General features: G+C 38.9%; 1 protein-coding gene across 1 annotated transcript in view; it reads right to left on the bottom strand.

Moving 5' to 3' along the window:
- LOC141002132 (glypican-6-like) overlaps window positions 1-24,034 on the bottom strand; it is a 114,566-nt gene that overhangs the window by 57,143 nt on the left and 33,389 nt on the right. Inside the window, exons 3-4 of the mRNA XM_073473315.1 lie at window positions 13,447-13,838; window positions 6,522-6,687 (exon numbers count right to left, since the gene is read on the bottom strand). Coding sequence (XP_073329416.1) covers window positions 6,522-6,687; window positions 13,447-13,838 — 558 coding nt within the window. The remainder of the gene's footprint in view (window positions 1-6,521; window positions 6,688-13,446; window positions 13,839-24,034) is intronic.

Here is a 24,034-nt window from a genome sequence, read left to right as displayed (position 1 = left end):
TTGTCCAAATAACTCTAAATATTTGCTCCATATATCCTCATTATACACTGAATTGATCATTACATAAAACATTGCCTCAAGCAGCCTGAAGCTGCTCAGTCTTCCTCAGTATTTGTCCCTTTGCTTGAAACCAAAAGAAGATCTAACAACATTTACAGGAACTTTTTGCTCTCAGATCTCCATTGTCAATTCCGGTGTCTTCTGTGTTTTTTCAAATCTGCACCAGTTGATGTTTTTGCTTTGTTCAGCGGAGTGAAGTATTTCATTTTATTCCCACTTTTGTGGTGCTTTGCTCCAACTCTTGTGAGAATACCATGATGCAATGGAAATGACCGACCCAAGAGTTTGCCAGAGAGCAATGCAATCTGCGTATATGCTATTCCAGCTTTCGAGGGGGGTTCATAAACTTCATTAATGTGTGTACACACTCCACTACGTCCCTGCTTTTAGGGGAAACACGTGCCGGAATCTGTCAGTCTTGTCCTTTCTCCCTCCGCACTGCAGCTGCTCTGCCCCGTGCTTGATGAACACATAGAGGCATTCAGGCCACCGTGGATCATTCATGAAACAGATCTGCTGCCACGTCCACGTTACTGAATGCATGTGTCCTCAGCAAACACCCATAGATCTTGCTTCCTTTCCTGCCTGCAACGCAATGTATAGTCAGGGAAATATACTGCCACACACCACGGATGGAGGTGCAGCACATATTGTATAATGTCTTCACTATAATCTGTTACAACTGGTTGTTCTCCAAAACTTTGCAAAAAAATAGATGTACCCTTGACCTCATTGGTTGGCGTTACCTGATGGAAAATGTCAAACTATCCGACCAGTTACTTTGTCATTTTGTCATTTTCATTCATGCTTAGATTGACGTTAAAAACAATGTTGTTACCCACTAAAATTCTCCACCTTTGTCCTCAAAGTGTACATGCACACGTCTGTATCAAATTCACCTTTAGAGCTCCATTGTGTTGATTTCAACACTGAAGTGCTGCTGATCCCACTGTGAATTGACCCTCCACCCTGGTATAATGATTAGAACACCTTTTAATGAAAGAAACTCATTTGAATACACAGTCTTAATCATTTTCTACAAAGGAACAACTTAGAAGGTGGTCTAGGACGGAGCTGAAGTGCTGAAGATGAATATTCCTCCAAGATTAGCTTTTTATTTCACTCTGTTCCTTTGTACATTCCTAAAAACCTTGGTTTGATTATAAAAAGAATGTTTTCTTCCTTATTGTGAAAGGACAAAAAGCCTTGAATTAATCAGAAGAAAACTAATACTGCCAAGAGATAGAGTGGGTCTTGGACTCCCAGATGTAAACCCGTATTCCCTTGCATTAAACACCAGATATCCCCTTTATTTAAAACAGATAGAAACACAGGTAGTTGGGATTGGCTGCAGCAGTATCTGGTATAGGACCCAAGAAAAAATGATCTCTTCATCATCACTGTGTTCCACTTAGAAAGCTTGATTATGGTGTTAATGAATTCTTGTGTGATGTATTGGCATGTACTTGATAGAAACTAAATATTACAGAAATTTCACAAATGGTGGCGAATGGGGAGATTTTATCCTTTTAGAAGGACACGTAACGTGAACACAAATACAAACAAAGGCCCAATTTAAGGAAAAAGAATACTTTAACTATAATTATGAGACATATAGACAATTCTGTCTCAGGTCTGTAAACAACTATAGGATGTTATATCACTCCTTAAATCTCAACATTCAGACTCAGTCCTTATGGGAACAAGATTTAGGGGTTTTACTCACCTCTGCAGAGGAGGAAGGAGAGTGTTGGGCCCCTGCAGTAATTTCCAAGCCAGTGAGATTCAGAGTTACACAATAGAAAATCCTTCACAAAGCAAATATCACTCCTTTCAGACTTTAAAAAAAAACAGACCCAAGCTCCTCTGATCTCTGCTGGCATGGTTGTGGACAAGTGGGAACTTTGATTCATTTGCTCTGGCACTGCCCTGGAGTCAGCTCCTTTTAGACAGAAGGGTTTCACTCGATTTCAGTAATAATGAATATACGTCTCTCTCCTTGTCCTGTTTTTTGCGTGCTGCACAGGGCCAACGTAAAAAGAAAGGAAAATAATTTGCTGGAAAAAAATATTTCTTTACAACCCTGATTCCAAAAAAAGTTGTGATGCGGTGTTAAACATAAATGAAAAAAATAGCCTATGAAGTAATATCCTTTATATAATCATGTCGAAGTGATGAACCTTGCTCCATCCTTGCTTGTGAATGACTGAGGCTTTCAAGGATGGCCCTTTCATACGCAGTTATGATGCTATCACCTGTTACCAGTGAACCTGTTTACCTGTGGAACGATCCAAACAGTGTTTTTTGAGCGTTCCACAACTTTCTCAGTCTTTTGTTGCTCCTGTTTGAAACAGTTTCTGGCATCAAACTCAAAATAGGCATTTATTTACAATTACATTAGCACTCAGAGTGCTTACTTCAAAGTCCCCTATGATTCATTGAAGCCTAATCCACTATCAAACTTGAAACTATCAAACCAGCCAGAACTGCTTAACTATAATTTAAAGGTGCACTATGTAGTTTTAAATTATATATAAAGAATTTAATCAGAAGAGAAAGATCTTCATTGACTGGTTTTGTATGCCTACACAAAGTAAATAAACAAACTCTTTGTTTTCATAACTGAATATTTTGAATAAACAATCTGACCTTAAAGAACAACACAGCTTCATATTGTTTTAGTTTGTTTATATGTGGCGGACCCTGCCACCTTTCTAGCTTCAAACAGTTCTCTGGGGACCTTATTTTCCTCTGAGAACAGCTTGTTTTTGCAGTTATGGAAAAAATAAATATTTATATTTAATATTTAAATATTTCTGAGCCTGAATTTCATGTCCAAAACTACATACTGCCTCTTTAAGCTCACCAGATCTAGGATCACGTCAAATTGGACTCACTCTAGATACCAGCCACCTATATACGTCCCTGAGAAAAAAAATGCCCTATCTTAACCTATAACCTCCTTGTGAAGGTAAAAATCATTGAAGCTGAAGAGCTAAAACATTAAATAACTTGGCTTTGTACTGTTTTCAATTGAGCATATGTCAGAAAGGATTAGCAGATTATGACATTATGTTTTTATTTATGTTTTAAGTGTCCCAATGTGGAACGAATAGTGAACATGATCAGTGATACCAAATACAATTCTGTTATGAATCGGGGATTTTGTGTTTCATCATTGTGTATTTGCAATTAATAAAGACAAGTTCTGAGCAGCCCTATTTGACTTTTATTTTGAAACCTCCCCCTATATACTGTAGGCAAAGTACAATCTATAATAATGAAATGAATATTTAATTGTGATGCATTGTACTGTACGTTATCGATCATTGTTATACTGTTCTGTACTCTTTGTTGTTGGTGCTGTTTTTGTTTTGTTGCGGTAGTTTGATTTTTTTCTATTCTTTATATGTCTACCTTGTATAAATGTAAAATTGTAAATATATCTAAAAACTCTCCACCCCCGAGCTCTTTGAAGCTTTCACCCTCTTTGAGCTGCTCATTGTTTTGGTCTGCTGGTCCACACAGTCCCAGTGGCTCTCACAAAGACTGGCACGAAACTTTGTGCAGCCGCTCCAAGGTCATAAGCTTACACAAGCTGGTTGTGCACTACATGCCCAGCGTAAAATGGCCGAGCGCCAAAGACAACGAGGGGCTGGTGAGGATGACTGAACATCAAGAAAGCCAAAAGCAAAAAAAAACAAAACAAAAAAAAAACAGACAATGTTTTCTCAGGAAAATCAGTTTAAAAGGGGAGTGAACACTGGAGGTAGAGTCATCAGGTGCTCTGACTCTGCGGGATGTGTATGTAGGCATTTGTTTGCCAACAGCTGAAAAAATAAAAAAGAGGGCTCTGTTGCTGTGTGAGTTTCTGTCCCACAGTGGTCAGATATCACTTTAAATCCCAGTAGAAGGTAGTTAGAGCATCCTGAGGTTCTGTTTAGGAGCTGACCGCTTTGGTTTTGTCAGTGCCAATACTACTATTACAGTAGAAAAACCAGTGACAGGATCTAACTAACTCGATTTACCCAACACATGGCATATTTCAGAGTTAAAGAGCATATAGGCAGGTGGATAAATCTTTCACGGATTTCAATTGCATGACTTAAGAGCATTCGTTTTTGCAGAAAACCAGTGAAAGGAAGTGACAAACAAACCTCTCAGCCCCTTCCTTAATTTAGAAATGTTTAATCAAAAGTTTTTGCTACGTGGCGTTTAACTGGCCTTAATCACATTTGATTAGATAAATTTGTGCAAACACCCCGGAGGGCTGAATGAGTCATGTGAAAAAGTTTCAACATTTCACGGGAAGAGAAAAGAGAATTTCAAACACGAGGTAAGAAAGCAATGAACCGAATATATTGGGCAAATTCTGCTTAAAAATCCCAGCTTCTTCATAAGACTGCTGCATGATGTTTTCTTTATAAACATACAATTTTAGTATTGAGTGTTTTCAGAGCTCCTCCTTTCTGTTTCTCACAGCAGCCTGTTCACGTTTTCACTGTCGGAGCCTTCGTTCAATCCTGCGGGACGAGCCTATCTAAATGACAGCAGGAGTCATTTGTGTAAGGTATTCTATGAAATATTAAATAAATATATAAATATTGTGTGTTTTCTTGTGTGTACTTCTTGTCTCTGAACTGAACAAGTTCTTATTGAACTTCTCTTCACAAAACCTGACACTCCCCGTGGTGCACTTCTGCCCTATTACAAGTCCCCATTTAGCCCAGCAGGAGGGCAGAATCCCATGAATAAAATCTTTTTATTATGCAGGAAAAAAATGTTGATAAAAGAATGACAAATAAAGCGCCTTCTTATCCGAAGGAGCCCACTGCGTGTCGATGGAACTGATGTTGTCAAAACATGATAACAACGCAGCACCAGCTGTAACCTCGCTTAGAATAGAAAGTAAGACATGACAACATAACACACCTATTTCTGTAATCCTGCAGACCTGCAAGGTAAACATTTTAACCTGAGCTTCTTTTACTTTATTTATCATATCTACTCATTTTGAAATTTTGAAGAGAACTGTGGTAAAATGATTTACTATAGATTTACATACATTCAACATGCTTGGGTTGATAGAAACACCCAACATTATGAAAGCAAAGACAGGCCGGAAATTTGAATTCTATTAGCACCTCAACACCTAATTGTGAAATTTGGCAACACGTCAACATTTAAAATTTTAAGATGGTATTGATAACATTTACCCACTCAATGTGGAACATCTCCCCCCTTCCATTGTATTCACATCAAAACACCACTGTTGTGATGTGGTTGACAGTTTGTTGCATTAGCTTACGTTGCTAACGCTATCTATCTAGCCAACGTTAATGTTGCTAATGGTAGTTAGCTAACGTTAACATTGCTAACACTAGCTAACATTTATGTTGTTAATGTTAGGGCAGTATAGTATTTGGATGCATACTGTAGAACTTTTTCCTTTTTTTCTCTCCAAAAACTGGCAAACTGGCAACTACCCTAACCCTAAGAATCTTGACCAATCCCCCAGGAGGAGCGCCAGGCTTTGAAGCCAACTTTTGTTGTGGCCAAACCGTGTATTTACATTGTCACTTGATGCACTGGGGCCCAAAATGACTTTTCCCCATAAGCTAACATGGTGAAAGAAGCATCTCTAAAATGGGGGACACATTTTTTGCAGTGTTGCAACCCCCCCGAAATGACTCGTTTCACTGTCATAATTTGAGCCATTCGGTTCAATAACATTTGAAAAGGCTAGAAGAGCCGCGCCATTAAACTATTTTATCCCTATTCAAGTTAGCCGGGTGCTAAACTGGAAATTAGCCGGCTCGGTCAGCGGAGGTCTCTAGTGCGCATGCTCTGTGGGCCCCACAATGCGGAAGTTATGCGGAAGACAGTCGAGTCATTTTGGCTTCATGCGCCACTGAGCAGCTTTCATCGAAATGAATGGGACTTCGCCTCCATGGCTGTGTCCAGGTGTAATTATAACGTCCTTGCTCTTGACAGATACCACGTGATGCAAATGGTGTGATAATTGTGGCCTCTCTTTACCTCCGTCAGACATCAACATGAAAGTGCCTGAATGATTTCTCTTTCGACACTGATGTTTTTGTTCTTTCATGAGCATGACAGACAAAAGGTGTAAATCTACATTACTGCTAAACTGAATTCAGTTAGTCCCTGTACTGTAAGAGTGTTGCTTGCGCCTATTCTCGATCCCTCCAATTCAACACTCTTAAAACGGCTCTCAGCTCATTGTTTTGCAGTAGTTTGCTGGTTGTAAACATGCAACTTGAAAGATAATTTAACATATATCATTTTTAGTGCAATTTGAGAAATGAGTCCCATTTACTGAAGAGCCATACAAGCCACACACCCAGGTATACATATTTATAGAAGACATCTAATTGGTATGATGGTAAATGACAGAACAGCAGGACCCAGGTGAAGGAGTCACGCTTGATAAGACTTACCGATGTACAGGTTCCACTCTGGATCCAGATCAGCTTGATTAGCCAGACAGCCCTTCATGACATTCAGGCAGTAGTTCTTACAGGCTTTAACTCTTGGCATGGCCTGACAGTAGGTGCAGTACGACATCTTGGTCTGTGCTCGGATACATGGCGGAGTGCTGCTCACCTGCAAGAGCACAGAGTGTGACAGCAGTCGTTAGCACCAGGACAACACGTCTAAAAACACTTCTGTCGATTGATTCCAGGAGGATTTACATGCTTGTCATTTCCCTTTTTATTTTACCTGAATGCAACACAATCGAGGATTCGTAGTTGCTTAGAAAAAAAATGGGATTTCATCAGAATAATCAGTCAGCTGAAAATATTAATATTAGTGCGGCACTAGAGCTGAGATAAGAGAGATATTCTGCTGACCCAGCACTTTCGGGTGTCAATCACAGTGTGTGTGATCATTGTCAGAGAGTTTGATCTGCATTTAAATGTTAATTATTAGATAAAGACAAACACTTATTTGCTCACTCATCAGCTAGAATTAATTCTCCAGCATTTTGTATCTCAGTTTTTCTATCTTTCTCTCGAGACAGTTCTATTTGTCATTAAGTTAAAAACACGTCGAGAAATACAAAGCCCAAATTAATACATAACACGTACTTTAGACAAGGAAAATCACTGACACAATATTTCTTGGGTGTGTTTTCACAGATTACTTCACAGCAACGAAATTTTACATGTCATTTTAGCACCTAGCCCTAACTTTAGCTTCTTGTTTGGTTTGCTTGACAGATATTCAAAGCACCTCTTAAGAAAATTATTCTGTTGATATTTGTATGATAAATTTAGCTGAATACATCAGCAATCACACATGAACTGCTTAAGAAGGCTAAAATAAAATAATGTATTTCTAGACATATAATCAGTACCCACACTGATGACTTGTGTTGTATTTAAGAGATGTATTTTACCACAGTATCCTCGCTCCCCATCGAGTTGTTTTGGTCTGAACCACAGGATTATTTTAGTGGATGAAATTTAAAGTTATTTATTAGCCACAAGTAAACTCTTAATGCATTTGAAGATGGTGGAAAACAACCACACAATGGACAAGTTTAACAATCAATCACGCCACTAAAGTGAGTGTTTGAATTTGTTTCATATAGTGTTGCTGTTTCTAATCCAAAAATAAGCTCTACATTAAACAAATCCCTAAACATAAGGCTTTTTAAAGGTTTTCCAAGACAGATGATCATTATGGACAGATTGCCTACAAAGATGCACAGACCTACAGATTCTTAAGTCCTTTCAGGGAGAAGCAGCCTATTGAAGCATTGTGGCACAAGTAGCTGATCCAAACTAAGCTTCGGCTCATTCTGGCTCTTTTAAAGCTCAGTGCTTCAATGGATAAGAACAGAGAATATGTTATGTTGTGCACATTATAAAGCCCTCTTAGGCCTAAATCAAAATCGACTCGACTGGTGTAACGTTTTTATTTGTCTCATTTAGAAGGTTTTGTGATAGTACTACACAAAAGATCTGACCATTGGCTGTATCAGCTGTTCTCTGGCCACATGTGTCGACTGTACGAACCTGAAGTGCAACCTCTTATCACTGACCATCTGTTTTTGCCACGTGCCAAGCAAGTACACTGACATTTCAGATAGCAAATACAAACCTGACTGCGTGAACTGCTGACTTTAATGATTTTTTTGGGGGCAACTTCTAAAATGCGTGCTGAACGCTTGCACTCTGGAGCCCTGTCAAAATGTCTGAAGTGAAGGCTCCTGGGTCGCTGCTAATGGACTTCTTCCTGTTTTCCATGAAGCACCAACAAGCATCTTATTAAGCATCTGAAATCCACATTTTCGGATTAAACAGACACAGCATGCAAGCACTTATTAATGCCTCCTTTCGTTTACAAAAATACAAATTAAACCCAGACACTGCACAATCTCTTAGTTGTTTTTGTAGAGGAGATGCAGAATTGACTTTTGACGACATCTAGCTCATGTTACATGCACTTATCACAAGTTGCTTTGGACAGAAGCTTCTGCTAAAATGTGAAGAATGTGAAAAAGGAAATGTGCCGGGGCAAAAATCTAACATCAACTTTGGTAAATGGACTTGCATTTCTATAGCACTTTTCCAGTCTACTCAAAGCACTTTACAACACTTGTCACATTCACATACTGATGGCAGAGGCTGCCATGCAAGGTAGCAATTTGGTTCAGTATCTTGCTCGAGGATGCTTTGACATGCAGCCGGGGGAGACAGGGATTTGAACCCGTGACCTTCCGAGTGCTGAACGGCCTGCTCTATCTCCTGAGCTACAGCGGCCCCACTCTGGAGGTGATTCCTTAGGGGGACACCGAAAGCTGTATCTCTCTTATGAATGTGTGTTTATTTTATTCAGTAGGGAGAATGTCTAAAATATCCTTTTGTTTGAGTTACTGACTGGAGATCAGCCACCAACAACAGATCCCCACACATATACTGCACCTGTATCATGTGCCACTGGGTAACACACATTTCATGGTAAATAGGATAAATACCAGATTGCATATTTACATAGCATTAATAATATATTTGAAATTACCCACAAATTATAGCAATAACCTGAAAAAAGGAAATAACCCCACTATTATATAATATTAATATTCTATTCTCCAATAAGCAGTAAGTAAATAAATGATAATTCATTTGACTAATGGTTACTGCTTAACTCAGGCTGATCATTCTATTTTCATTTTCTACCTAGTTTCTGTCTAACTTCCCCTCCGCAGGCCACCAACGTTTAAGTAAAGAGAGATATGAAGTTACACTTTTACGCTGAGGCTTTCCTGCTGAGTGGTGTCTGACTGTAACAGCTTTTTATCTATTTATAAAAAGTGATTTGCAGCAATAACAATGTTAATACAGCAATAGATGCTAAAGAAAATACTAAATAACCAAATTAATAAATATCAAACATGAGATGACAGCATTCCACAAACACCAGCGACATAATAATAAAACACGATGTTGCCTGCATGAGGGGCCTTGACAACAAAGCCTCTTTGTGACAAACTGTGATTTTGGACACACTTAAAGGCTAAATGAGCCCTGCCAAAAGATGTCAAGCACCAATTAGGCTTTTGGGGAATTCGCTGAGGGGCCATGACCATGAAAAATGTTTTAAAAACAAGCAATAATATCTCAAAATCAGTTCTGAAAAAGAAAGGTACGTGCAGCGCAGCAATGATTGGCTCATTATGATCAATTCGACATGTTCTCATATAGCAGTGTGGATATTTTGCCTTGTAAGACCAGAATAAAGTGAGCTACAGTATAGCCTGGGGGAGACAAAAACATGGATGACCTTCTCTCGGCGATATGTGTTAATGTTTGATGTGCCCAGATCCTTTCCCCTCTCTCAGCCCAGTGGTAAGTGTCATAAAGGGGGAGAGGAGATATTTTTCCTATAGCCCCACTGAGTCTGGCTCTGATAATAACAAACCCTCACACACAACCTCACAGAAGACTGCTGTGACTTGTCACATACGAACTCAACACTAAATATTCTAAAAATGCTCCCGCCAACATCTATCACACCTCACACAGGTATCAGGCAGCCTCACAGAGTCTGTTCTCAGCAGATTCAGATGCCAGGGGAGAAATAATCACTGTTTTTGCAATTAGCATCATTATTTTTAATCATAATTATTCAGAGCAGAAGAAGTAGTGTGGTTGTGGTTGTTAAAGTTCCTCATCCAGATCTTATTTTACAAAAGTTAGAAGAAATTAAGTTTAGCTAATTATACCAACTACGTATATTTATCTTCCACATTCTAATAACTTTCCACAAATACAGATTAGTGTGTCACCTTTCCTCACATTTTAAGTTCTGTGAATCTTCCAAATAATAATAATAAATTGACTTGTTTTTCACTCTATTGTATGAATTTAGAAAATCCAATTAAGCGCCAGCATGAATGATTCCCCCCGTGACAATGATTCACTTATGGCGACGGATTTGTGTGTTCTGCCATCTAACGGTGCCGCCATTACTGTGACGGCGAGTTTTAGTGACTCAGTGTCTGCTGCTGCCTGCTGACAGGGACAGTAGTATGGGTAGTTGGATTGACGACGTCAGACAGCAGGCCCCCAGTTACTGATGAGGGTATTTTATGAATGCCGGTCTTAAAGCAACATTGTGTAGAAATTGGCATTTGTGCAATTTGACGCCCCCCACAGTTCCTGAGGGCAACACCACTGTGGTAAATACAGATCCCAGGTCTGTAACAGTTTGTCAGACATGTCATGTTTTTCTTCTTTTTAAGATGTTATTAATTGCCTGGTGATGAGCAACTAAACGACAACTGGTCACTTGTAGAGGGTCAGAATGACTAATATAAAATAAACTATAATAATCTATAATAACAGTTGCTATTGATCCTCCTCTGATGAACATCTTGGTCATCTGCACGCCGAGGGAATCTATGTGAACTGAATGGTCTCACAGAGGCACTTTTCATGAAGTACAGGCTCCTGTTGTTCACATTCAGCTGGGAACTGCACAGGCACATTGTGTCACAAGTAACATTACATAAAAAGTAAAGGTTAAAGGAGAAAAATGATTTTAAAGGCGCAAAAATTGAAGGGAGACGGCATCACAGTAATGGCAACTTACAGTCTACTTTCGGTCAGTGTTGTGATGTAACTGAGTACATTTACAAGTACTGTACTTACATGTAAGTACATTTATTCATTTATTTATTTTTAAGGTACTTGCACTTTACATGAGTGTTACTATTTTCTGCTACTTTATATTTCCACTGCAGTACATTTTGGAGGCGAATATTGTTCTTTTTACTCCACTACATTTATTTGATAACTTTAGTTACTAGTTACTTTGCAGATGACATGCTGCATCAGAGCAGAAGTAGCGCATTTAGAAAAATGCTGAATATCTGATCCTATAATCGCCCAACTGATAACTGGTCGTCCCATGGTATACAGTCTGTACATACATGTACATAAATATATGAAAAAATGACTTTTATTACCAGATACTTTAAGACTTTTACTATTCGTATGTGTGACTTTCACTTTTAAAAAAATAACATTTTGACATTTCATCTTTACTTTTTCTCGAGTATGACATTTGGATACTTTTTACAACACGTCTTCCTTGGATTTGTGTATACACCCGCAACATAATGAGCAATACTGAAACATTTTCATTTTAAAAATTTGACACACATTGGCTTTAACAGAAACACAGCACAGTGTTGTTTGCACATTTGCATCTGTCAAACCCGTTGCCATGTTATTACAGCGCGTGCACTCATATAATCACATATAATATAATATAAATAACCAGACAGATGATTATTCGATTTTAATCACTTCAAAGAAACAGAAGCAGACGTAGCGTTTGGGTAATGATCAGGGAGAGATCCAGAGTCCTGCTTCTTCAAAGTTCCGCTGGATTTTGTGTTTTGTCACCTAAGCTGTGAAAAGAAAATAAAGCACTACAACATCTACTTTTATTCAATATATATCTCAGCAGCTTTAAGCATGGGTGTCACATCTTAGAGGCGCTGTGCAACAGTCACCTCCAGCGGGGTGTCTTATTCCATTATGCTTACACCCAAGCCCTCGTGATGAGTTTATACCCCGAGGGATCAAAGAGCTGCAGTCCCAGACACATGACCTGGATCTCAGGTCTCACTGAAATGTCAAGAGGGGAAGCTGGGACATGCTGGCTTGTAAGAAGCGCGAGGTGTAACTCAGTAAACGCATACTAACAACACATCGTCTGTGGCAGCTCCTAAATGAGCCCCACCGCTACTACTGCCGAGGAGGAGGGGGGGCGACACACACAGCGAAGGGAACATGGTGAAAGTTCACCGAGTGCACGAGAATGAATGTTGAGTTTCTGTCTCCTCCACAGGTCTGCCTCCCCGTCTCTGATGATTGAGGGCTACAATATTTTCATTGCCTTCTGTTTATATACTCTACAGCAGGTCTATAAATATTTATAATAGTGTTGATAATCCAATCTATCTGATATCAATACAGTAGTGAAAGGAAACCAGGGTGGCTGGGGATTTGTGGCGCAGTGTTTATCGGTGCTTCTCTCATCCCATAAGAAGGCGTGCAGAAACAGCCCTGTTGTTGTCGAGTGTGACTAAATCCAAGCCTTAGCCCTCTTGCTTTTCCCTTTAATCTTACTTCGTACATGATCAAAACTACACACACTCCCAGGGCAGTATGATATACTGCAGAAGCTACATTAAGATTACATCGCATCAAACAGAATACTGAGGCAACACATGATTAATGGCGCCTGTATATACAGGGTGAACAAATATTAGGCGATAGAGCAATAAACCGTGATGGCAGGAATTTCTTTTTCTCTACTTTTTCATTGTTTCTCCTGAGCAATCCACATAAACCTTCAACACTGCACCTGAACAAGGCGCCTTGAGGCCCAAACTTCCTGAAGACAGGCGCCGAGAGAGAACACATTAGATAGAAAAGTATCTTGGAGGAACTTGTTCATGTGGAAAACCAGGGGGAAATGTGTGCTTGCTGCATAAACACCACACAAGACCTTGGGCTTGTTGAGAATTTGTGCAGGATACACAGCAAGTCTTAATTTCAGCTCAGGTCAAATGCTGTTTCCCAACTGGATCAGCAAGTGAAATCAGCCGAAATATAGTTTTGTTTCAGGTTTTGTAAATGACAGAAGAAAGCAGTTAAAGGTGCACTCTGTAGTTTTAGAAAATAAGAATTTAAAACTCAGAAATGTCCTTTGATGCAGTTTGCTTATTCGCTTTCTTCAGTCGTGAAGATCAATGAACGAAGATCTTTCTCTTCTGATTAAAATTTCTTCCCCAAAACAACACAATGCACCCTTTAATCAGGTCTTGGTAAGCACTTTTACCTTTGACACTCTCTGGGCCACCTCCCGGCCGACAGACAGCCCTTGGACAAATGTGCGTGCAGCGATGAATGCCCTGGTAACCTGAGCCTTGAGCTTCCTGGGCACGTCTCCAAAGGGCTTGAGCTGGTCGGTGTACTTGCTGATACACTCCAGATAGTCCTCAGTGATGACGTACTGGGAGTTGAGCAGTGTGAACATACGCTCCAGCAGCCGCGACCAGAAGTCATTAAGCATTTCCTCCAGGTTAACGTTCCCCCCCGTGTAATAGCGCTTCAGCTCGGCGAAAAGGTTCTCGAAGACCGCCGAGTTCTGCATGTAAGGCTTGCCGTAAGTCCTCACAAACATCTCGTGCAGGGACCTCTCAGTGTTCTCCAGTAGCTCCAGGAAGAATTCTGGGTGGAGGAAAAAAAAAAAAAGGAAAACAGTGTTACTTCATTTTCTTTCATGTGTGACTGTGTTGGTGTAGATTGTACTGCACATGGCATACATGTAGGTTGATAAGATGCACTGGGAACCTTGCCTAAATTTGGGATTAAACCAGAAATGCAGCAAAAGTACATTAAAAGTGTCAGATTGCGAGCTAGAACGCTGCTTAAAAAAAGGAAAGAAAGTCGAAAGCAAACACGCCGACAACCAAAAAATACCAAAATAGCAAATCAATTATGGCTGCTGATGTTGATTTCATTTTGAAGAGACTTCACATCTTTGTTGATTCTTATCTCCAGCAAACCACGTTTGACATTGCATTGGGAGCCTTCCTCATGTATTTCTGGAAAGCAATAAGCTCTGTGTTTGCAGACTATGAGGTCTGTGTTGTCAATAGCTCACCTGTAAACGTGAAAACACATCTCTGTACAGTGATAGAGACGATATGACTTCCTATATACAGGTTTGCACTGGGATACGGCCCCATATATAGCAAGCAGAAGACTGTCGGATGAAGTGCAATAAATAATCCTTCAATATGCTGCCTGCATGCTCCTTTTTAGGCTCCACTTGTTGTTTGCCTCGTGACCTCTACGACTCACCAGAAATTGGGATGAGATGATAATAGTTCTCACCATCTGGTATCCATAATGATAGTCCTGTCTTTCAAGGGCCGAGATTAAAATTTAAATAGGCTTCAAAACTCTGCACATTTAACTGCAAAGTGAAATAGTTCAAGACCTTTCAGAGGAGACTCCAGTCCCATAAAGCACAGTGGAGACTGCCGAAGGTCTTTTATATTCCTCAGTTATTGTCTTTTATAGGGTGATATGTCCAATCCAAAGCTTTAAAGCAGCATTAATTGATTTTTTTTGGCCACTTTGATGCAGCGGAAAGAGCTGTAGGCACATTAAATATTGACATATTAGCACGTCATAAAGACAATATTGCACCAATGTTAGCAAATGATTGCCTGTTTTTGTGCCAGACTGATTAACATTTCTTTGGAGCTTGGTTCCAAACAAATTCAAGCCCAATATGCGTTTTTCTTGAAGTTTTGTTTTGGCCTCTGACAAATCCCACCGGAAACATTCTGCTGAATGCGGCACTTTGTCCACCAGCCAGTCGCTAACGTTGTGTATCTGCTGTTTGCTGTGGGGCAGATTATTAGAGATTTGTCACTGAAAACAGCGACCTGCAGCCAGTGGTGGAAAAGCTATAAGGACTCTCCTAGTAGTAATCAAAAGTCCTGCATTGTAAATGTTATGTAGTACTCAATGCAGAAAAATGCCCCCTGTGACTGTTCTGCAGGCTTCTCTCCTCTGTGGCTCTTCCTGAGGTTTCTTCCACCTTTTTTCCCCTATTAAAAGGGTTTTTTTTCTCAATAAGGAGAGTTTTTCCTCACTCGAATCGAGGGTCTAAGGACAGAGGATGTCATTTCACTGTACAGTTTGTAAAGCCCACTGAGGCAATGTGATTGTGATTTTGGGCTATATAACTAAAATTGATTTGATTTGATTTGCTGTATTAAATCATTAGATTATTATTACTCATGCATTGCTGTTAAAGCAGGATTATACAGTGTTAGGTGGTTGAGTAGGAGCTCTATTTTTAAAGTATTTTGTAGGTCTGCAACTAATGATTACTTTCATCTGCTGATTATATTCTTCACGATTCTATTTATTCTATGTTACAGTTACAATTACTGCATGCAGAGCTCAAAGTGCACAAAGTTCAGCTTGAAGTTATGTAGTCCACAAAACATTTCTTGAGCTTCACAGCAAAACAGCGTCGCAGCGTCCTCGTAATCAACTGAAGAAGATGGGGACTCGTTTCAAAATGGAAAACAACTTAAAAAAAAAAAAACATAAAATGACTCCATACAGCTTGTTTGGTGTAATACAAGTCCCTTGAAGCCCAGAGATCCCAAACTGACTTGAAAAGATGTTATTTACACACCTTTTTAGGATGGAATCTTCACGATAGCTGCTGAGGTAAAAGTGTTAGTGCGCAACCCATCAATGGTGTAAATAACAGCTTTACAAAACATTTGGGATTGCAGGGCTTCTGAAAGACATGTATTAAGATGGATGAACTGTATGGAGCCATTTCATGTTTCCTCTATGTTGTTTTCTCAAGGCTCAAGTTTCGGTGACTAAATTACATATGAAAAAGGCTTGATGAGAGCAGAGAAACTGAAGCAAAAACACTAAAGTTGCAATAACCTCAATTACTCTAAAACACCTTGTAGAGTTAAGCAAAACGACAGAACTGGGTGATAATTCTTTGCGAATTCATCACTACAAGCAACGCCTTCCACTTTACACATAGTCATTTAGTCCGTTGTTAATACAATACCCCTGTGTATCTCACAATCAGTATGCTCTGAATTAGCATCTGTAAAACAATTCATGGTAACGAGGCCACATGACACACTCTGACCTCATATCCACTGAGAGATCCATCTCTCTGAGCCATGTATATTACTGTCACTCATCAGAGCGGCCCTCACAAAACTGTAATGGCTCTGAAGAGGTCGTAAGTGCTCAGCAGTGCAGGTGAGATTACATACTACAGCAGCGGAGAAACAAAATGGCATGCCTGTCCATTATACTGCACCAAATCACATCCGGTTAGTGATATGAAGAACAGAAAGAAAGCAAGACTCATCTGCTAGTGTGGAAAACACAGGTTGTTGTCTCACAATGTTATTACCTGACTGAGACGAAAGTATTTTTAGCTGCCGACAGCAAGCAGCTATTATAACTCACTTGATGTTAGCTTGGAGGGTAAAGGTCACGGGAGAAATGCTAGCTTCTAATCCTGCATGAATCTGATCTACCACATGCCTCATGCTCGTTACAGACGTTCTCTTTGCCTATCGCACTTAATTATCGTCCATTAGCATGTCTTATCAGGTGCTAGTGAGTGTAAACTGTAAGACTTCCTCTGGGGATCAGATAAAATTAACTTTACGTTCACACATAATTTCCTGTTATCTTAAGAGGACACGACTTGTTGTAGCACATACGCTCCGTTGTACTTGTGATGTGGTTTTTGTTTTAAGCATTCTTGAAACTATAATGAATGAAAGACTACAGTGAGCAGTGAGTTATTTAAATATGCAAAGCCTGGAGCATGATTTGTCCCTCAGCGACTTATTTTTAATAGTCAGTGGTGCCAAGCGATATGCCCACTGATTAATGACAGCTTCAAAACTAATTTCATTTCAAAATGCGCATTTTAGGAAGAAAAAAAAATCTTAATGCAGTCAACTCCTCAGCCCAGTGCGTCAGCTGAAATATTAATTGAATATAACCCATGTAATTAAGGCTAAATTTATCCTTAATGTGGACGGTATATTCAATATAACTCCAAGCTCTGTTTTGGAGTGATTACGATGAATTATTGCATTGCGGACGGCCTCGGAGTGATGGCTAAAATAGTAAAGTGACTAAAATATTTAGATAAAAAAGACAACTTAATCTCATTTGTGAAAATTCATGAGAGGGATCATATTTTACAATAGCAAATTTAGTGAAATGTCAGAGAGTAAAAATGATGAGGAAAGCTAACATAAATCCTCGGTAATTAAGAGCTGCAGACGGAGGATAATGATTCTGAAATGCTGGACAGGGTTTTATTCTAATACTTGCAGAGAGTTCTTAACACTTCGCTGATAAAGCTCAGTTTGGCTCCAGTTTTTCACTGTGTGCACGGAGCTGTGCAGGGGTTACACAGAGGCATTTTCCTCTGTGATAAAGATAAAACCTGTGTTTCTGTGCTTCCACAGCTGCTCGCTCTCACAGAAACCTCCTGGCGGACGCTCTCCAGGATGTCAGGGATGTCAGTTGTCTTTATATCAGCAATTTTGAAACAGAGCATTCTTATTTTAAATCTTTGGGCTGGATGATGGAAAAAGGCGAGTTGCATGCAGACAATAGAGACGATGGGGTCTACTTTATTTAAGGCCTTTACACACTGAGTCGTTTAAAAATAAATATGTTTCATGCCGTGTCAGTCATGTGTACACACTGACTCGTGATTTTTCTCAGAACAGGTTTGATTTTTTTTGCATTTTTCTGTGTCTGTCAAAAGCATTTTGAGGGTTGTTTGACTATTCAGAGCCACCGTAGTGTGACAAAACAGTGTGATGAAGTGTGATAAAATAGACCCAATCCATCGTGAAATACAACTGGAAGCAATCGGGATAAGTCCACAGCTCCTCCGAAACTCTCTTTGCTCTTGTCTTGTTTTCAGGAGTGGATAGACCAAGTATTTTCTTTTTTTTTTTCAAGAAGTCATCTTCACTGCTTTACAGCTCCATTTTGTTAGAGGATAAGAGGATACACACATCAGACAAGGTTTATGTGCATAATGTTTTAAAATCAACGGATTTAAAAAATGCAAATGAAAATAACAGACTTGGTGTGCAGAGGCCTTTAGTCATAAGCACATAACCAACAGAGGTAGCTGTGGATTGGATGGCATCTACTGTGAGGGAGCCTCGTGGGATTCCATCTTCCAGAGTTAATTACTGCAAAGTCTTCTGAACTGTGACCAGGAGGATAAAACGTGTTTTTCCACCACAATTCATTCTTCTTAATTTGAGTAATTACAATCTATGATAAAAAAAAGAACACAGTGCGGCCATTAGCTTCCTGAACACATTCTCACTGGGCCACTTCAACATCTGTGCCAGCAGAAATCTTATTTGTGCTCAAACACACTAATCAAAACCATAAATCAGGGTGCAATCAACACCTGAATGGGATATCTGTGGTTTAATACTCCTAAAACTTGAGAAAATCCTTAAACAGAAGCGCAGTTAAGCTTCAGTCTTACATCTTGAGCAGCTGATTACAACTGGCTGGATGCTTTTGAGCAGAGTGCAATTTAGGAATCAATACAATCAGGTCATGTAATTACGGCAAAATCTGGAGAACATAGATCATTGGTTCACCTTCATTTGTCAAAAATGTGGCCTCTGTAAAACCCTTCACCAATCAGCCCCGAAAGAGATTTTGTGATCATTTCAGGCAGAAATTAATTAATTTTCAGTGGCTTTCTTGATAAAGAGTCGATTCAATTGGTGAAACTTTTGATTCATTTTGTGTTTGATGGAGGAGATTTTAAAAACTTGCATGGGTGTCGAGGCTGAACAGTCTACACCTCTGCCTGAGAAGACAACCTTGGGGGACAATACAGATTTAGTATAAATAAATAGCATGTTGGTATGTTGAGGTCCAGGAAGGATTTTGTTTGACCTGCTTGTAACGTTGGCTGGATTATTTTTATGCATTTGTAAGCATTGTTCCAATTTGAGTATTTTTTGCAGAAATATTGTGGAACTGCATAAACCAATAAAAAAAATAAATAAAAAAATACTGGTTAAATTTGCATTTATTCTTGTGAATATCAAATCAGAGAGTCCTTGAGGCGCTTACTAAAATTCTGCATATTAAAAAATCTCTACCATTGTAGAGGTCCTTTGGTAGCTACTATGCAATGAAAATTGTGTGTTGTTATAATTTTACAAACTATTATTTTGAGTGCAGCATTTGATTTCAAGGCCACACTCCTTGACACAAAAAGTACTGAAACAGCCAAATGCACTCATTGGTAGTTAATGAATTCAATACAAGATGTGTCAGATGTTGTCCATGAAAAACACATTCCTGCAAGCAACACCTTGTCAGAACTTTTTGTAATGTATCAGTGAAGCTGCTCTGAATAAACTGGGGGACAAAAATCACTTGTTTGGCCCTCATGCAGCAGAGTAAACAATCTGTTATCTCCAGCAGAGTCTTCTCCAACAGGAGAATCAAAGAGTGATCATTGAAAAAGCACACTATAACACGACTACTCCTTGAGTTCTCGTGTCTGTACATGAAGCAAGAAACATTGCTGCCAAAAGGCCATTTTTAATTCCACATGCCAATCATAAGCTGAGTCATCAGTTGGTCATTGATATAGCTGCTATGCATGCTGTGTTACAATTGAGAGCATGAACCGTTTATGTCTCCATTTTCTTTTGTTAATTACTGTAGGGTTCAGTACTGTAGAGTTGCACAATGGCAATTAAAAATATTTAACTGTAAATGGTATGCTTGGGAGAGATCTAATCCAAGCCTTGTCCACAGGATTATCTTTTTATATGGATATATATATATATATATAAATATATATACATATATATGTCCGCACGACATTCGTTTTTAAAAAATATAATAATGTAGAAATGTTTTTAAATGCACAAACACTTACTGGGCCATAAGCTGGCGATAAAGGCTACATCAATGACACATAAAACACCAGAAAATAACATTCTGAGCTTTTGTAGTGAGCTTATTTTTTTTAAATAAAAAGGTAAAAAACTGGTCAGTTGCAATGACGGCCCTAGAACAGTATTAATTCTGATGTTCTAGGAACACCAACAGCGATATCAGCTAGACCACTGACATACTGTCTTCTATCACACCTGACTCCTGTGAAAATTCAAAAACAGAAACCAGAATTTGAAAAAATTAAAGTAAATCTCATGTATTTCCAAAAACATCAAAGCTTGTCCATCAGAAATCCTACTGAGAGGAATTTCTACAGTCACAGATGTTTCCTGATAAAAAATCCAACAGTGTGCAGAGATACTGTGGGACTTGAATCCCACCAGCTCTTCCAGTCTCCAACTGGATTGTCCAATAGAGTTCTGAACAGATGAAGGGATTTGCTGAGCAAGCATGCCCTTTTCAGCAACACCAAGCTTCACATTCATCTAGTCACACACAATCACACCTGGTAGCTCGCCAGCACAGCTCGGCCTTCTATGGATGGCATCTTTTGAGGGGGGATTTCTGGCTTGAGGGGGAGTGCTTTGCTCAAGGGTACCTGGACAATAGCTGCTGAGTTAGGAGAGAATCTATTTATAATTTTTCATTGTATGCTTTTGTATAAGGATACAAGGAACCTCACACTAAAAATCACTGGGTTGCATGTTGTGGTCAATATAGCAAAACTGGGTTAACTTTATCCAATACCAGTTGGTTTTACGCAGAGTTAGTGCTATTTTTTATACTCAAGGTCCAGTCTATAGGGTTTAGGGGGATTCATTTTCTTTTGTGCATAACCACCTGAAACAAAGGAACAATATGTTTTTGTTATCTTAAAATGAGTCTTCTCATATACAGAGGGAGTGGGTCCTCTTAAACAGAGTCCGCTATGTTGCACTGCCATGTTTCTACAGTAGCCCAGAATGGAAAAACCATAAAAAACCCACAGCAAAAACTGGTCAGAAGACTCACAGCAATGGCTGCCAAACCCAAAAACATGAAATTAATGTAAAATATCCTAATTCAAATAAAGTGCAATAATTTAAATAAAAGTGTAACAGTGAAATACTGTTGTTTTACAGATTTTTCCCATTATTTCCACAATTGAATACCTTCAATAAAATGATAACACTAAAAGTTTTACAGAGAAACACTGTAATTCTACATAGTTTTACATGCATTTAAAACAGAAAAATACTGTAAAAATTTAGAGTTATTGTCTGTAAAATTATGATTTATTTTTTTCATTATGGCTTTAAAGAGACTCTTTTGTGTTTTTCAAATGTTTAGCTGCCGGGGGAGGTTGTAACGAGGGGTGCTCAGTTGGTTGCAACTTGCAACCTCACAGCCTGATGCCACTAAATCCTACATGCTGGACCTTTAATGCTTGGCTATTTCTCCAGACTTAAATTATATTAGTATGACTCTGAGTCACACACAACAAGCTAACATTAGAACAAATCTATGATCAATAGAAATTGTGTGCAAATTACTTTTAACACTGCAAAGGATTCACATATTAGACAGTCATGAACAAATAGTGACATGCAACTTTAAAATAATTTTAACAGGTATTAGACATAGCCCAATATTTATAAAGACTAAGATTTCAAAATTATTCTTGATGGTTTTCTACACATGGGTGTTGGCAATGTTAAGTTTGCAAGTTGGTGTCCATTTTGACCCAGTGATTTTAAGTGTGCAACAATACAATTAATGCCATTTTGTGCCAGTTGCTTAACATCATCTTAATAGACTGCCAGGAGCTTTTTGACAAGTGTTAACAGTGAATAACTCTAAAAGATCAACTGTGGATGCTGGACTACATTAATATTCTGTTTGGCTACCCAGAACCACGGTGTTCATGGTCAGAGGGGGGCACAATTGATTAGCAATTAACTTAGTCCTTAATGAGGAAGTGGAAAAGATTTCTCTAATTTCTCAGAGTAGTTGTTTTCTGGGGCCTGAGGAGTATTACAGTGAAAATAATAAGTATATTAGCACATGATTTTGCTGCATGTTTTGCATTGCAGATGTTTTCAGATGATGCTGTTTGTCTCTTAGATTTACACAACCACACTGACTGTGTAACACAGGTTATTGTGTGGATATTTCTGTATTTCTGCTCGGATGGTCTTGGCATAGTCAGACTGTGCCCTCTCACTGTGACACATAGGCTACGGTGTCAGGTATGCGTGGGCTGGCCAGCTACTGTCAGCTACAGTAACACTCACCACAAACTCTGCATAAACAGAAGAAAATATACACATACACAGACTCCAGAGCCAGGTGCTAAATAGATGGAAAATACCATCTAATGAACTAACAGCTCTGTTTTGCTTAGATCTTTAACTATGTGCTCTGACTGAGTATCAAGGCCAACACAATTATTTTGGTAGTGTTGCTTTGTGAAAAGAAAATACTCTTTAAGGACCATATAGTCAGACTCTTGTGTCACCCTTCAAATGCTTGCTCATTAAATCCGTGATATTTCTTTTTTAAAGCCACACAACCACTCTGATTCAATTAACAACACATTCAGATAAGGGTGAAATTCAAATCTAGTGATCAATATCTCCGATTTCCCGAGCGGGTGGTCAGTCGAATACCTCAGCAGACACAAAGTCTCTAGACAGCTGAAACCTCCATATGGCATCTGCCTTGACGCTGATGAAATTATGGAAAGTGGCAGCAAACCCCAAGAGGAAGAGCGGGTGCCTGGAGTCATGCATCTAAGTGCTGCTGGACAAACCCCATTTCCTCCCCTCAGTGGAGTCCTCCCGTTGACATTCTCCATCCTGACAGCGGCCGATCAAAATAACACTCATTTATTTATGCACGCTTCCAGGAATCACATGTGAGCTAAGAAAGTGTATCTTTCCTGGAAAAAACACAAGACAGACACCACCCAGGCATTGTGACATTGAGTTTCTGGGCAATATGCAATCATCTGAGAGTCACATGCTGTAACTGAATAGTCTTCGTTTCATTTAATATGCTGAACAGTTTGAGAAGAATGAGGTTAGAAAGACAAGACATTGACTGGTGAGGATCAAATTGCGCTATTAATCACTCAAACATAATTTAGTTGTTGACACTGGATATATCTATATACCTCGATGTGTCATGTGCTTCGACCTCCTACTTTGGGCTCTTAACTTTTGTACTTTTGGATTGATTCTTTGTTCAAAGTTGTGATCTAAGAGGAGGTTATATTTGTGTTGCCATAATATATATATATATTTATATATATAGAAAGAAAAATAAGTTCAGTAGACTTATCATTTTAAGATGTTATTACCTTTTTAGCTTGTGCAACCAAAATTGTGTACACTGTAAGTTGCAGGTACAGTATGAGGTGAAAACTTGAACAACTTGATAAGTCTACTTTACTTTTTTACTTTTAATTTTGAGGTTTCAGTTTCCTCGATCTTTTTTTTTAAGTAAGATTACCTTGTCAGATTTACAGTGTAGATCCAGATTTGTATTTGTACTATTTGTACATAGCAGATTCTTTTTAAGATGCATGTATTATTCCTGAGAAATTAACAATAAATGTTGTTAAACAGCTTGTCTCGCAATGTTAAAGAAAGTGAAAAGAAAAGTTCCTTGGATCCGTCCCTTTATCTGGATCAGTACCAAAAGTTAATGGGGTCTATTCTGGGCTGAGAACCAACCCCCATCCAAGTTTTATGGAAATCCTTTCAGTAGTTTTTTTTCTAATCCTGCTGACAAACCAACCAACAAATGAAAGCTGAAAACCTATACATATACATAAAAATATTTTTATTCTGAAAAAGACAGTATTCCTACTTTAGTGTGACCAATATATCCGC

The sequence above is a fragment of the Pagrus major genome, chromosome 9, assembly GCF_040436345.1.
Source record: "Pagrus major chromosome 9, Pma_NU_1.0".
Classification (NCBI taxonomy): domain Eukaryota; kingdom Metazoa; phylum Chordata; class Actinopteri; order Spariformes; family Sparidae; genus Pagrus; species Pagrus major.
This window is presented reverse-complemented; position numbering and strand designations above follow the sequence as displayed.